This window comes from Nicotiana attenuata, chromosome 12, assembly GCF_001879085.1.
Source record: "Nicotiana attenuata strain UT chromosome 12, NIATTr2, whole genome shotgun sequence".
Classification (NCBI taxonomy): domain Eukaryota; kingdom Viridiplantae; phylum Streptophyta; class Magnoliopsida; order Solanales; family Solanaceae; genus Nicotiana; species Nicotiana attenuata.
The window spans coordinates 5,591,204-5,605,295 of NC_032000.1; the positions used below are offsets into that span (position 1 = coordinate 5,591,204).

At 35.4% G+C, this 14,092-nt stretch overlaps 1 protein-coding gene across 1 annotated transcript; it reads right to left on the reverse strand.

Moving 5' to 3' along the window:
- LOC109235198 (histone deacetylase complex subunit SAP18-like) lies at positions 6-4,228 on the reverse strand. Its single transcript, XM_019401204.1, has 6 exons — positions 4,033-4,228; positions 2,955-2,987; positions 2,321-2,431; positions 1,093-1,188; positions 367-444; positions 6-292 (listed from the first exon to the last, which is right to left on the reverse strand). The coding sequence occupies exons 1-6, from the start codon at positions 4,144-4,146 to the stop codon at positions 254-256; spliced, it is 471 nt and encodes a 156-aa protein (XP_019256749.1). The 5' UTR covers positions 4,147-4,228; the 3' UTR covers positions 6-253.

The window sequence follows — 14,092 nt, forward strand, 5'->3', positions numbered from 1 at the left end:
GAACATGAGCTCAAGAGATACTTGCAGGTCATAGAATTGAAAAAAGGAAATGAAATCACAAAGAATCATACAAGTGCTGACAGCAACATAACATAACAGATCTAGTCATAGAGCACTCTGGAGGCAATCTCACAGCGAAAAAGAACATTAGAGCTCAGCTTATCAAGAAAATTACAGATATGTATAAGTATGAAGAACACAAAGTAATACAAGTTTTGCATAATTCTAATCCCGACAGAGGTGCCATAACAGATCACTGGAAGAGGATAGCCACATCCAAGTAATCTCCTATCTGCAGTGGCAAAAACAAGTGAGCACCAAAAAGGTAGGTTGAGGTTGATGATTCCATATAAACAAAGCGTTTACCTGAAATTTAAGTTCACTCAAAGTTTTGCTGCCACTATCTGGTCGCCTCATATTTGGATAAGAAAACGTTCTCCCCACCTTCACATCAGGGGGATTAATAAACACTATAAGATCACTGTTGACTTGAAAATATTATAACAAATATTGTTACATTAAAAATCGCAAATGGCAATCCCAGATTTCTCACACAATAGTACCATTTGAACACTAAAATTTGATGAACACTAAAAGAAGAAACTTTGAAACTATTGCACACATTGACTACTAAATTTACTAGTAGATTGTGCAAAGACCAAGAAGTCAGTAGGATATGATGAAGAAATTAGTAGACAAATTGAACATGTAGGATGGACAAACTTCAAAAGCAGTAAAGGTGACACGTCACATCATGTCTATCATGTTTATAAAGTCCATGGAAATCTTCAAATAACTCAACAGATGACATGTTCTGGAAGTTTTAGTTATCAAAGTGATAATCCTTTATTCTAGTGCGAAACTAGTCTCGGAAAATGTGAATAAGAGGCATAATCAAATGAAAGAACATCTTGCACGAACTACAAACATGGTCCACACATACACAATATGACACGTACCATTAACCATCCAAAAGTCGCAAGATAATTAAAAAAAAGGTGCAGAAGCACCACTCATACAACAAGCACACCTTCACATGTCAACACCAAGTTCATATACAAACAAGCATATAGAGAAAGAAGTGAGAAAGACCTCTCTAACGACAAATCGCCCCCTTTTATCAGGATAGACAAAAGCAAAGGACAAAGTTGCATCTCTTCGTCTTGCTTCTGGAGCTACCTCTTTAACCTGATACAGTCGCAGTAAACAGATAAACCACATGAAAAAAGGTTTGACATGAAAATATATTAGGATATAAAGAAGAGTGAGGAAAATTAACTGCAACCTAGGGTGCGGCCTAATGGTCGATGAAGTGAGTTGAGAACCATTAGGTCTCAAGTTCAAATCCCAGGGGAGGAATGACACTAGGTGATTTCTTTCCATCTGTCCAAGCCTCGGTGGATAGAGTTACCCGGTACCCCTATGGTGGGAGGTAGCATGGACCTCGTGGAATTAATCATGGTGCGTGTAAACTAGCTCGGATACCACGGTTATTAACAAGATTTACAGTACAACTGCGCTGGCATGTCCCTGAAAGCCGATGATATACAAATTGTGCCACAAAACTAAAATGAATTGATTACACTGCTGCATTTTGCCTGACATTTAGGCATGCCGAATAAGTTAAATAGTACATTCTGCTGTCAATTTTGGTGAGTAGTTATTCACGTATAACCATCAAGAGAGACTCAATTTTGTCAGAATCTATTCAACTGTCTAAGCAATTACTGATAACATCAATCGGTTCAAGACACCTCATACTCTTGCCTTCGTACTGAATATGCAATATACCAGCTTATTGAGGTTTTTTATTTCTAAAAAAGGGGGTAGGAGAAGGAGAAATTAAGGAGGGGATTACAAGGTGGGAACCAGACCCCACTTGTGGGATTATACTGGGTGGTTGTTGTTGTATTACAAGGTGGGAAATCGAACCCTCGCCAATAAGGTGAAATTTCAGGTAGCCAACCAACTGAGCAAGTAAGATTCCCCTCATTGAGGTCTTAAATTCATTGTATTTCAATGATCTTCTATATGTCAACTGACAACTCAAATACACGCTGTATATATGGAAGAAGACTCAGCACTCAAGAAATCCAACAGCTCATCTTCCGGACAACTAGAGATATTAGTAATTCATACAAGTCAACAACAGAAGGCATATTGTAAAAAATTTGCTACAATCTCTTAGCATCTTAAAATGCTTCATGCATGCAACCACATAATGAACATGAGGATACACAATGAGTAAGGGAGACACCAACTAAATTGGAGAGATCAGTTTAAAGATATAATCATATAATATTTGTCACTTTCATCATACCAAATCAGTTAATTCACGCAGAGTAGCATCCATCCATGTATAGATTTGGACCTCATCTTTGGGTTCCTTGCCTCTCACCGCAAACTCATTGTCACTGTGATGGCCTCCAATCTGTAAGTTCCAAAGTAAAGCCTCCACTGAGTGTATTGCTGATTGACCATAATACCGATGCAACATTTGTTTCACACTTTGTTTAAAAGTGGGCGAAACCCAAACTATGCTCACAGTATCTGTTTTTTAGTGACATCAAAAAGTGAAGCTTACGCAAAGCATATACATTTTGAAAGCGCACACGATAAGAAAGCACAATCTTGCATATACTTTTTAGTGCATTCAAACTTCCAAAGCCGTTAAAACTTGAGGATTACGTCGAACAGAACACCTTTAACAGATCTTTGTCTTGCCCATATAGTTTTTTGTGGTATGATAAGATGTCTTGCTCATATAGTTATTCCATGAACCAAAGAAGAAACAGCAATAAAATATAGAACTTGTACCAATCGGAAAACATTTAGAACTTACCATCTATCCAAAAATTAAACAAAATACAGAAATTATTTAAGAGTAATAGAAGTGATGATTTTACAAGAGAACTAGCACAAAACAAACAATGGAGTTCTTTTGGAGTGCATACCTTAGTGAAAACACGAAGCAACAGAGGACAAGTCTGGTTTTTGATGGAATCCCCAGAAACAAAAAAAGGAAATAGGATATTGTAAGTAACTTCCAGTATGCAAAGAAAAATATTCAATTTATGTCCCATGAACTCACATTAACATAGTATGTGAGAATAACAAATACAAAATGTTAGTAGAAAAAACACATGCCAACTAACTCTAGCGAAAACACACAAAAGAAAGACCACTCCAGACAGCATGTATTGTCCCAAGATAATACAAAGTGATGCCAAGATCTCAGTTCATATTTTTGCTTGTATTGCTTTCCCTCCATTTGGTAAGCAACAAGGTCAACTTGCAAAGCAAGTGCCAGCATGCCTTTTCCATTTTTTCGTCTGCCCCTGCTGCGTAGGAGGGAAGAAGGGCAGCCAAGCTTCAATCTTTGGAAGTAAATGCAAAAGAAGATATCTATTTATCAAATTTCTGACATAAAATTAACAATCACAGTCCATTTGATACTGTACCAAATAAGAGATACTGTCTTCTCACAATTCGCTGGTTCTTTTATTGATTGGCAGGCAAAAAGTTTGTGCGTGCACTTGTGTTACATATTCCTCCTCTGTTAAAATCAGCATAGACTTGGAAGAAAGTAACACATCACCTTTGAATTATATTTCTTGTTTCAAATTACATAGTGGTGACTCTATAAGTTTTAAATTCTCAAACTTGCATTTTTTGGGGGGCAGTGTCAAACTTGGATTTACCAGATCAAATATCATTCCTTGTATAATAATACACCAGTCAACTTAGTATTGAAACGAAACAGAGTCCAAATGGAGCAAAAATATGGGCAGCCCAACTAGTATGGGATCATAGCATAGTAGTATAGTTGTTGCTGTTGAATAGCAATACACCATAAACACCATAAACACCAAAACCCTAGAGAGTCCACTACAGAAGGTTAGGTTCGAAACACCTTGAAACAAAAAAGGCACAAGCTTAGACAAACTATTTAAGTCCAAAAACCATCTAATACTAACAACTGTAATCAATTCAGAAAACAAAAACAAACAAAAAAAGAGAAAAAGGAGGGACCTTTTCACGATCGACTGGTTGGAGGCGGGGAGCAAGCCTAGAGGGAGGTGGACCAAGCGGGCCTCTCGGTGGTGGAGGAGGTAATGGTCTTCCCCTTCTCTGAACATCCGCCATTGCTACTCAACACAACAGGGTTTAAGCAAGTTCTTTTTTCGCTTTGCTCTTTTACTCTTGGGCCTTTTCATATAAACCCCTGTTGGGCTCACCTTTGGGTGGAAATTTGAGTATAAATTCATTTGACCCGCACAATTCGTTCAAGGTTGAGGTCCTTGGACCCACCTATTTATTGAAGGAATTTTTTCATTTCTATACAATATTAGAAACTTTATTACCCTTAATGTTCATGTTAGTTAATTGGGGTTTTGACACAGTTACCCACAAAAATAAAACTATTTACCTTGTCTACCCATAAACTAATTACATTTCCTATCCATATTAGATTTTGTGGAGAGTTTTTTCTTTATTCTCCAATTCATTTTTATTTCTATGCTTCTTTTCTTTTCTTTTTTCTTTTTTTTTTCTTTTCTCCTTTTTTTTCTCGTTTTCTTCTTCTTCTTTTTTTCTTTTTTCCTTTTCTAATTTTATTTAACTTCTGTTTTTTTATTTTCTTTTTCTCTTCATAATCTAATTTCATTTACTCTTTTCACTATTTTATTATTCTTTTTTTATATTATTACTAAAGAAAAATCAAATTGTGTACCAATTAAATGTAGTTAATACAACCAAAAAAATATTAACTAACATATAATACCGGTATAGTATATAGCTATACCAACAGGGTATACAATTGTACGCAAAGAGTTAAAAAAATTTAATTCAATTATTAAACTGAAATAATATCAGTTGTCAAAAAAAATTAAAATTCTAAAAGGACCTAATTGTAAGAGTATACNACTATACTATTATAGTTTACAAAACAGTATACCGCTACGGTATACTAATATGCTGTAGGAGTATATAGCTATACTGCAACAGTATACTATTATAGTATATTGTATACTATTGCATCATATTGTTACAGTATCTTGCATATTATTACAGTATACAATAACAATATATTGTATACTATAATAGTATACTGTTGCAGTATAACTATTAGTATATTGTAGCGGTATACTGTTTTGTAAATTATAATATTATAGTGTTGCAGTATAGCTATATACTCCTACAGCATATTGTATACCGTAACGGTATATTGTAGCTGTGTTCTTCTTCGATTTTCAACTGAAAATTTCGATCTCAATCACCTCAAATCAGCTCCAAACGCTATCAAATTTCAGTATGAAATTCCAGAAGGTACTATAAGCAATATTTAACAGCACCCAATATGAATCTAACAAGAAATCTTCAAAAATAAAATTGAGCTTCAAGCCCAACAATGGTAGGACCATGGAAGCATCACCCCGAACTGGTTCTTCGGTACAAAAAATGTCAGGTTCTTGCTTCTCCGTTGCTGCTACAGCATCTATTTCTTCTACTTCTTCACTGTATCTCTTCACTCAAAGGCCTAAATTCTCAGTAGATCATCTTTCCTTAAGTACTTATAATACTCACTTCAACTTCAAGATAAACTCAACAAAACTCAAAGCCCATTTCCCCATTTCTTCTCTTTATCGCTCTTCAATCTTTTTGAGCACTTGTGCTTCTGTGTCTGATGGAGTTGAGGTTGTCCAAGATGATGACGAAGAAGAAGTTGCATTGTCAGCCGAAGAAGAAGAGGAAATTGAAGAAAAAGAAGAAGGTGTTGAGTTAGAATCAGTTGAAGGTAGTAGATTGTACGTGGGTAAAATGAGGAAGAAGAACTGCGGGTAAATAGTTTGGGGGCCATGGGTAGGAGTAGTAAATAGTTTGGGCATGGGGCATTAAAGGGTAAATAGTTTGGAATTAATGGGTATAAAGTGAGATTTTCTCTAGTTAATTACCCCGCATAAACAAATTTTGTTTACAAAATATATACAATCCACCTTAAAGGCTCCCAATCCATTATTTGTGCCTTCAATCAACTGATGTAATTACACCCTTTTCCTTTTTTCTTTCCTTTTTCCCATTCTTTCCACCCACACCGCTTCCTCACACGACGCTTCTATTTCAGTTTCAGTTTCAGTGTCTGTCTCATTCTCCTATTTGTAAACAACCAAACCCCATCAGTTAAAAGAACTAATTCTAAGCAGTTAACAGAACTAATGCCAAGTGTTCAAAAGGTGAATCTTCATCAAGAATATTATTCACGCTTAAATACAAATTTACCAATTATTTCACTCATAGAACACTCACAAATATTTATGAAGTTTATAAACTATCCAACACGTCCAGCCTTTTCTTTCAAAATCTTTTTTCTTTCATACAACTCTTTCTACAGTTCTGCAATCATGATTCATGGGTAGAGGTGAAAGCCCGGCTATGGGTTCGATCCTAGTAAATTTTGTTCAAACATTATAATCATATTAAATTTTTTTATTAAAGCTAAATATATACGTATTAAATTTATAATTTAATAATAAATATTTAAATATTTAATCAAACAATGTATGTCAGTCCGTTTGCGAAAGGAATCAAGGATGAAAAAAGTTGACCCACATAAGAATCGAATATGCTGAATTCCGAGTAAGATTATGAGAGACCACTTAAATACAATATCATACCACTTAAATATAATTTTATACAAAATTTATACAATGTGTCTTTTGTATATTTTGTATTTGATTTATACACAGTAAAAATAAATTTCATACAACTAATTATATATTATACAACTTATCTACAACTTTTGCATATTATTTCTACCCAGTTAAATACAATTACAATAACATACAACTTAAATACAAATTTTATATGAAATTTTATACAATATGTCTTTTGTATATTTTGTATCTGATTTATACATAGTAAAAACAAATTTCATACAACTAATTATATATTATACAATTTATCTACAATTTATCCACAACTTATCACACATTATATCTATCCAGTTATATACAACTATAATATCATACACCTTAAATACAATTTTTATACAATATTGTTCAACTTTCATACAATATATATATATATATATATATATATATATATATATATATATATATATAAACACACACAACAGAATACAAACACCCTCAAAATTGAGATATAAACTCCAAACCATATTCCCAATTATTTGCAACAACACACAATCCAAACAAATAATGGTTTTTAAAACCCAAATTCGAATTCAAAGCTTCAAAGCTTTTTAAAGGCTGTCAATGGTGGAGTTGCTGCTCTCTTTTTCTTTGCTTTACATTACTGAAATTAGGGATTGAGAGAGACGTAGAGAGAATCTCAATTCTTTGCAACAACATCCAATTCAAACAAACAATGTTTTTTGAAAACCCAAATTCGAATTCAAAGCTTCAAAGCTTTTTAATGGTTGTCAATGGTGGAATTGTTGCTCTCTTGTGCAAGCTACGTGGGGAAGGGGGGTGAGATGTGGAGAGAGAACCGTGGTGAGAGTGAGAGTGATTGTAGGAATTGATTAATTATCCTTAAGTCCTAAAAATGTACATAATTGGTAATTTTGTATATATGAGGTAATTAAAGTGAAACTTGAGTAGAGAAGGTAATAAAGTTTCCAATAGTGTATATATATGTAAACATCCCTTGAACTCAACACATCTTGATTTAACTCATCTTGACCCATTTAACTCAAACTGATCCATAAGTTTATTACTTTGCTATAATTCTTTTTTTGTTTGATATGTTATATATGACCACAATAAAAGAGAAAAAAAGTTTTATTCAATAATGAAACAATTCAAGCTTGATTAGAGTTGGACGTTGAGCTATGACCCAAGTGTTAGTACATCTCAACCCAAGTAACTTTTTGACAGGCTATTGACACGGTCATTTATTGACCTCAATCCATTTTGACCCGCGCCAACACCCCTAAGCTCACAAATTGGATATCTGAAGGAGCCTATTACAAGCCGCGGTAAATTAAGTGTAAATTAGTCAAATTATACATTTTAATACTAATGATAATTAGGTTAAGAAATTTGGTAAGAGAAACCAAAGTAAGAGAGGTAAGAATAATATCATAAATCAGGTCACTGTTATTAAGTGAAACCTAAGAGAGGTCTCTGAAAGTATTAGAGCTGTCAATATGGGCGGGGCCGAGCTAGCCCAGCCCAGCCCACATGGACTTTAGCAATTGACGGGCTGGGTTGTGCTAGCCCGCCATTTTGATGGGCCTTATAATGGTCAATCCACCCCAGCACTATATGGGCTGCGGGCAGCCACGGGCAGGCCCATCATTTTGAAAAATATAATCTTATATTTTTTTTCTTTAAGTTCTAATCTTAAAAAAAGAAAAATATTTAAAAGTTAAAAAAATCATATTGGAAAAATTTAACAAAACTTAATAACTTTTTATATTGTTCCAATATATCACAATAAACACTAAAAAAATACAAGACAAGACTATATTTAATTCACTAAAAGTCAAAACGCAAAACAAACTATTCAAGAGAACGTCCATGAAGCTTATGGGATATCCAATACATCATCTTCACTTTCATCTACAATTCATATGCAATATTAATTAGTTAAATATTAAGATTAATTAAATTTTAAAAACTAATTAATATTTTAAGCCTTTGATGTTTTAATATGATGAGCTTAATAAACTTTAAACTTGGGATATTCTTCTAAATGTTATTTTTAGTATCATATACCTTTTATATTTTAAATACATAATTTTATTAGGCTCACAGGCCGGCCTAGCCCAGCCTCAGTCAAGTCTCACGGGCCATGGGCTTACTCGAGCCGGGCTTAAAAGCCTCGTTTTCAAATGGGCTCCAAAAATTCTAGCCAGTCCTGCTAAATCACGGTAAAAATTGCACGGGGCGCCCTATTTGGTCGCCCCCATTTAACCTATACCCATTTTTTTTTAAAAATTTATAACTTGTACCCACTTTTTAAACAACTTCAGCCCCCTTTCTCCTCCCCCTTCGTTTTCTTCTTCTTCTTCTTCTTCTTCTTCTTCTTCTTCTTCTTCTTCTTCTTCTTCTTCTTTCTTCTGTTGCTGTTGGTGCTACAATGAAACTTCAGTTCATGGGATGATTGCCATAAGTATGTTTATCAGATTATTTAAAAATAAATTATAAATAATTATGTAAGTTAGTAGACAATAATTTATGAATATTTCCACGTAATTCTGTTCTTTGCACGTTTATTGTTTCCAAAATTTATGATTTAGATATTGTTGGCAATCTGATTATTTTATAGTAGTAATACACTATGAAAGAATAAGGTGATTATTTATCTTGTATGTTAGAAAGCTTTTTCAAAAACTTCAGCTTATATAGTGCTGATGTTTTTACAAATGAACAAAATAACTTCAGCATCTTCTGCTGAAGTTTGTGAAAAAGCTTATCCATGACATAAAAACTTCAGCTTATATAGTGCTGAAGTTTTTACAAATGAACTAAATAACTTCAGCATCTTATGCTGAAGTTTTTGAAAAAGTTTTATGACAAAACTAATGAATCCAGGACAAAAAAACTTTAGCTTATTTAGTGCTGAAGTTTTTACAAATGAACAAAATAACTTCAGCATCTTCTACTGAAGTTTTTGAAAAAGTTTTATGACAAAACTAATGAATCCAGGACAAAAAAAAACTTCAGCTATTTTAGTGCTGAAGTTTTTACAAATGAACTAAATAACTTCAGCATCTTCTATTGAAGTTTTTGAAAAAGTTTTATGACAAAACTAATGAATCCAGGACAAAAATACTTCAGCTATTTTAGTGCTGAAGTTTTTACAAATGAACTAAATAACTTCAGCATCTTATCCAGGACAAAAAAACTTCAGCGTATTGCCTTTGCTACTTCAGGCCCGTCTACTAGAATGCTGAATTTTGCGTGATTGTCTTTGCTACTTCAGCCCCGTATGCTGAAGTTACGCGAAAAAGTGGGCACGCTTGCAATTCTTTTTGCAAAGCGGGCACAAGTTAAAACGTGATCCAAAAAGCGGTTATAGATGCAAACCCCCCAAAATCACGGACTGGGCTAGCCTAACGGGCCAAGCCCATAATGACGGCTCTAGAAGTATCTCAAAAGTAAACCGTGTATACTAAGTATTACTATTTGAGTAGTACTATTATAATATACAGATTAAACTAATATCTTAGACTGTGTTTAATCAAATAATTCACTCGTATAGAGTGCATTTGATATGAGCTAGATTCATGACCTAAAGCTGGAGGTGCAACCGTCGCCAGGAACTACTTTAGGAGCTAGCTCAACAAATCAAAGTTACGAGATATATTCATCTTTGTCTCCTTTAAACAAAATAACTCGGCCTCTTCAAGTTTCCGCAACATGCCCCCTTCCCACCTTATTTTGTTGATTTCTGTTATTAAGCTTATGTTTGTATATGATTTATCTGCACAGGTATATATGATTGTCGTGTCCTAGCCTCGTCACTACTTCGCCGAGGTTAGGCTCGACACTTACTCAGTACATGGGGTCGGTCGTACTGATGCTACACTCTGCACTCTTTTGTGCAGATTTCGGTACCGGACCCAGTGAGTAGCTGAGGTAGCTACCTTCAGTCCAGGGAGACCAAGGTAGATCTGCTAGCGTCCGCAGAGCCTAAAGTCCCCCTTCCCTGTTTAGCTTTTCTGTTGTCTCTTTTCATTCCGAGAACAGTTGTAAATTTCTTTCCAGACTTGTATTTGTAGTAAAAATCTTAGTCGTTCGTGAATTTGTGACACCAGATTCGTGGGTAGACATGTATTGGAGTATTTGGATTTATTTTAACTCTTCCGCACTTATCATCTGTTTAACTTTAGTTTCTGTTTATAATTGTTTGGGTTGATTGTTATTGTGTAGAACCATAATAGTTGTCTTGCCTAGCTTTCACAAGTAGGCGCCATCGCGACTCCCGAGGGTGGGAAATCCGGATCGTGACAAGTTGGTATCAGAGCACTAGGTTGCCTAGGTCTCAAAATTCACGAACAAGCTAGGTAGAGTCTGAGGGATCGGCACGGAGATGTTTGTGCTTATCCCCCAGAGGCTACAGAGTTTAGAAATAACTTCACATCTATTCTTCTCTGTCGTGTGATTTGACTTCTCAATGCTAATTGGACTTCTACTCTGTTCTTTCGCAGATGGCGTAAACACATGCTTCTTCATCCGCTGATTAGCAGCCCGAGCACCCAATGGCAGCTCCTACGAGGGGCAGAGGACAAGGCCGAGGCCTGTGCTAGGGGCCGAGGCAGGGGCAGCGCTCAGTCTAGAGCAGCAGCACTAGCGACGGAGCCTCAGGTAGAGTTCGAGGAGGAGGCTCCAGCCCAGACCGTTCCAGCAGGGCCAGCTCAGGTCCCAGAGGGGTTCATTGCTACCCCGATACTTCAGGATGCTCTGGTCCATCTAGTGGGCCTTATGGAGAGTGTCGTCAAGGCAGGCTTACTTCCTGTAGCACCAGCCGTCTCTCAGGCTGGTGTTGATACCCAATTTTTTCCTATGTATTTTATATACAAAATACTTTCAAAATAGCATGTACATGCATATATAAGTATTCCCAAGAGTTTTGGTATTTTTTCCTAATTTTTAAAGATTTTAAAACCAATTTATTGTCTATTTTATCAGTACAAAATCCAACAATTATTTTCAAGATTATCATTTTGGTGAATAATTTATTTTTTATTCTTATATTTGCACCAAAATATAATTAAGGTGATTTTTTGCATATTTTTATAAATTTATTTGGTATTTAAAAGACTAAATTGCATATAACTGCAATTATAGCCTACTTTAAGATTAATTGCATTTTATAATTGAAAAATTAGTTCCAGTATTTGTTGGCTCAGTGTTTTAAATTTACTTTTAAAATTATTATTGCTATTTTTATAAAATAAAAGGGGAAAATTGGCTATTTAGCATTTAGCCCATTTCTATTTCAATTACACCCTTTTTTACCTTTCAATTTTAACCTCAAATTGGCCCAATTTCAGTCCCCAAATCGGACCAGCCCAATCCCTAAATTACCCGACCCCTGACCCAATTAAAAAACCCGCCCGGCTCATATTCAATCCAGGCCGTTGATCAGTTTGATCAACGGCCATAATCCCCCCTTTCCTTTTTAATTTCCAAACCCCCTCCAAACCCTAATCACTTTCACCTATCAGCCGCCTTTGAACACCCTCGTCTCTCAAACTCTCTCGAACCCTCCTGGAACCCTAATCGTCTCTGACCCCTTTTCCACTATGATTCCACCGAAATCCATGGCGTCTCAGGCCATGGACGGTCTGTACTCACCCTTTCTCACCATTAGACCTAAGCCATTCAAGGTTGTGAAGCCTGACTTCGATGGTTCTCTTCAAGATCTTCTTAGATTTGTAGATCTATGGCTTCTTCGGCCACTACTCCGTCGTATTCAAACAATATGTGCCTTTTCAACTCAGGATCCGACTTTCCTCAAGACCTTTCTCATTTCTAGGGTTTTCTCTACAACCCTAAGCTGTTCAAGGTTCTTTACTTGCTTATTCTCTTAGATCTGGAACATGTCTGTGTTCTATTGAACTTTTTAAAGGTTTTTCCCCAAATTCTCTTTTTTCAAAATCGTTTAATTCGATTCAGGGTTTCCGAAAAAGTTCTTCAAAATACCTTTCTGATTCTTTTTGTTCATTCTTTATGTGTGTTTATCCGATTTCTTTTACTATGCATGTAATGTTCTTCTACTTTCTTTTCTCCTATGCTCACGTGTTAATCTTTGCTATATGTGTTTACGATTGAGTTCTTTGATTTTATTGGCGTTACTGTACTATGTTTGTATTCTTACTAAGCATTATTCATCTTGTTTTGCCTAAGTTTGTATCTTTTTCTTTTGAACTTGTTAAATTCTGAGTTTTTCAAACGTGTTCTCCATGCTTTTAATTATGTATCTTGTTTGTTTGTTTCTCATGAGCCTTTGGAAAGGACTCCTGAGCCTCTATCAAGCGGCTTGCCTTCTCATCTCTATTGTCTGACTCAATTCGAAACCCTAAAATTTGGGGGTTTCTTGGCAATTTGATTCTGGTGTGCGAGTTAGGGTTCCTCTTTGGGACCCTGGACTCTCAGACTCCTCATGAGTCTACAAATTGGACTTGTACCACTTTTGCTTATGATTCTGAACCCCTCTTTGATTAAACCCTCTTCTAAATAATTTGACAATCCCGTCTTGATTTTTGTGCTTTATATATAAGGACTCTGCTTTCAAAAGGTTTTTCCAACTAATTGATTGATTCCGAAATCCTTTTAATAAGGTCTGACTGGTTTTCTTTGATTGAATCTCCTTTACCTTTTCCTGACTTGGTTCATTCAAATTGAACTTGTAATTTTTGTTTCACTAGCTATTTGATTGATTCCCTTTCCATATTTGTCACAAACTGTGTACCATTGATTGTTTTCCTTAAATAACTTCTATGTATTTACCCCTTTTGTGCTACTTTGAAAAGTTTTAATTAAAATTTCTTTCCTTAACTGGCTTTTACCCGTCGAAATTAGAATTCCTTAACCAAATGGAGACGGATTTCAATGATATATTCCTTGCCTTTCTTACTTGTTTCTCGGCACTATAAAAAGGACTGCCCCTCTGCACTTGTACACACGACTTCATTCTTCACACAACCTTCACACCACTAGTCTTTAAAATACTTGCACACTTGCAATACTGTTTTGAATTCGATATTCTGCTTGGGATCTTTTGGAATTGCTTTGCTTGCAACTTGGCCTTTTCAAGACTATTGTTTTTACTTATTTCTTCTGAAACTGATATGTTTTGAGTTAACATTCCTGCCTCACCCCTATGTGTTTACTTACAGTTTCTGCAATCCTGTTTACTTTACTGCGCATAATTCAATGATTTATGCTAATATGTTCCTTCCTTGCATCTGTTTCTATTGTAAATCCCTACCCCCCATTCCCCTCTATGTATCTGAGTTAAGGTTCTTGGCCTGGCAGTACCCAAATTACTGCCCAGGTCAGAACCTGATCCTCAATGGATCCTAACTCCCAAATTTTGGGTGACAGGCTGGTCAAGG

Bases quoted from the DNA above. Each gene is read 5' to 3' on its own strand.
- LOC109235198 (XM_019401204.1), bottom strand. From the start codon at position 4,146: ATGGCGGATGTTCAGAGAAGGGGAAGACCATTACCTCCTCCACCACCG. The intron at 2,988-4,032 runs GTCCCTCCTTTT...ATCAAAAACCAG, and splicing joins AACCAGTCGATCGTGAAAAG to ACTTGTCCTCTGTTGCTTCG. The intron at 2,432-2,954 runs GTATGCACTCCA...TGGAACTTACAG, and splicing joins TGCTTCGTGTTTTCACTAAG to ATTGGAGGCCATCACAGTGA.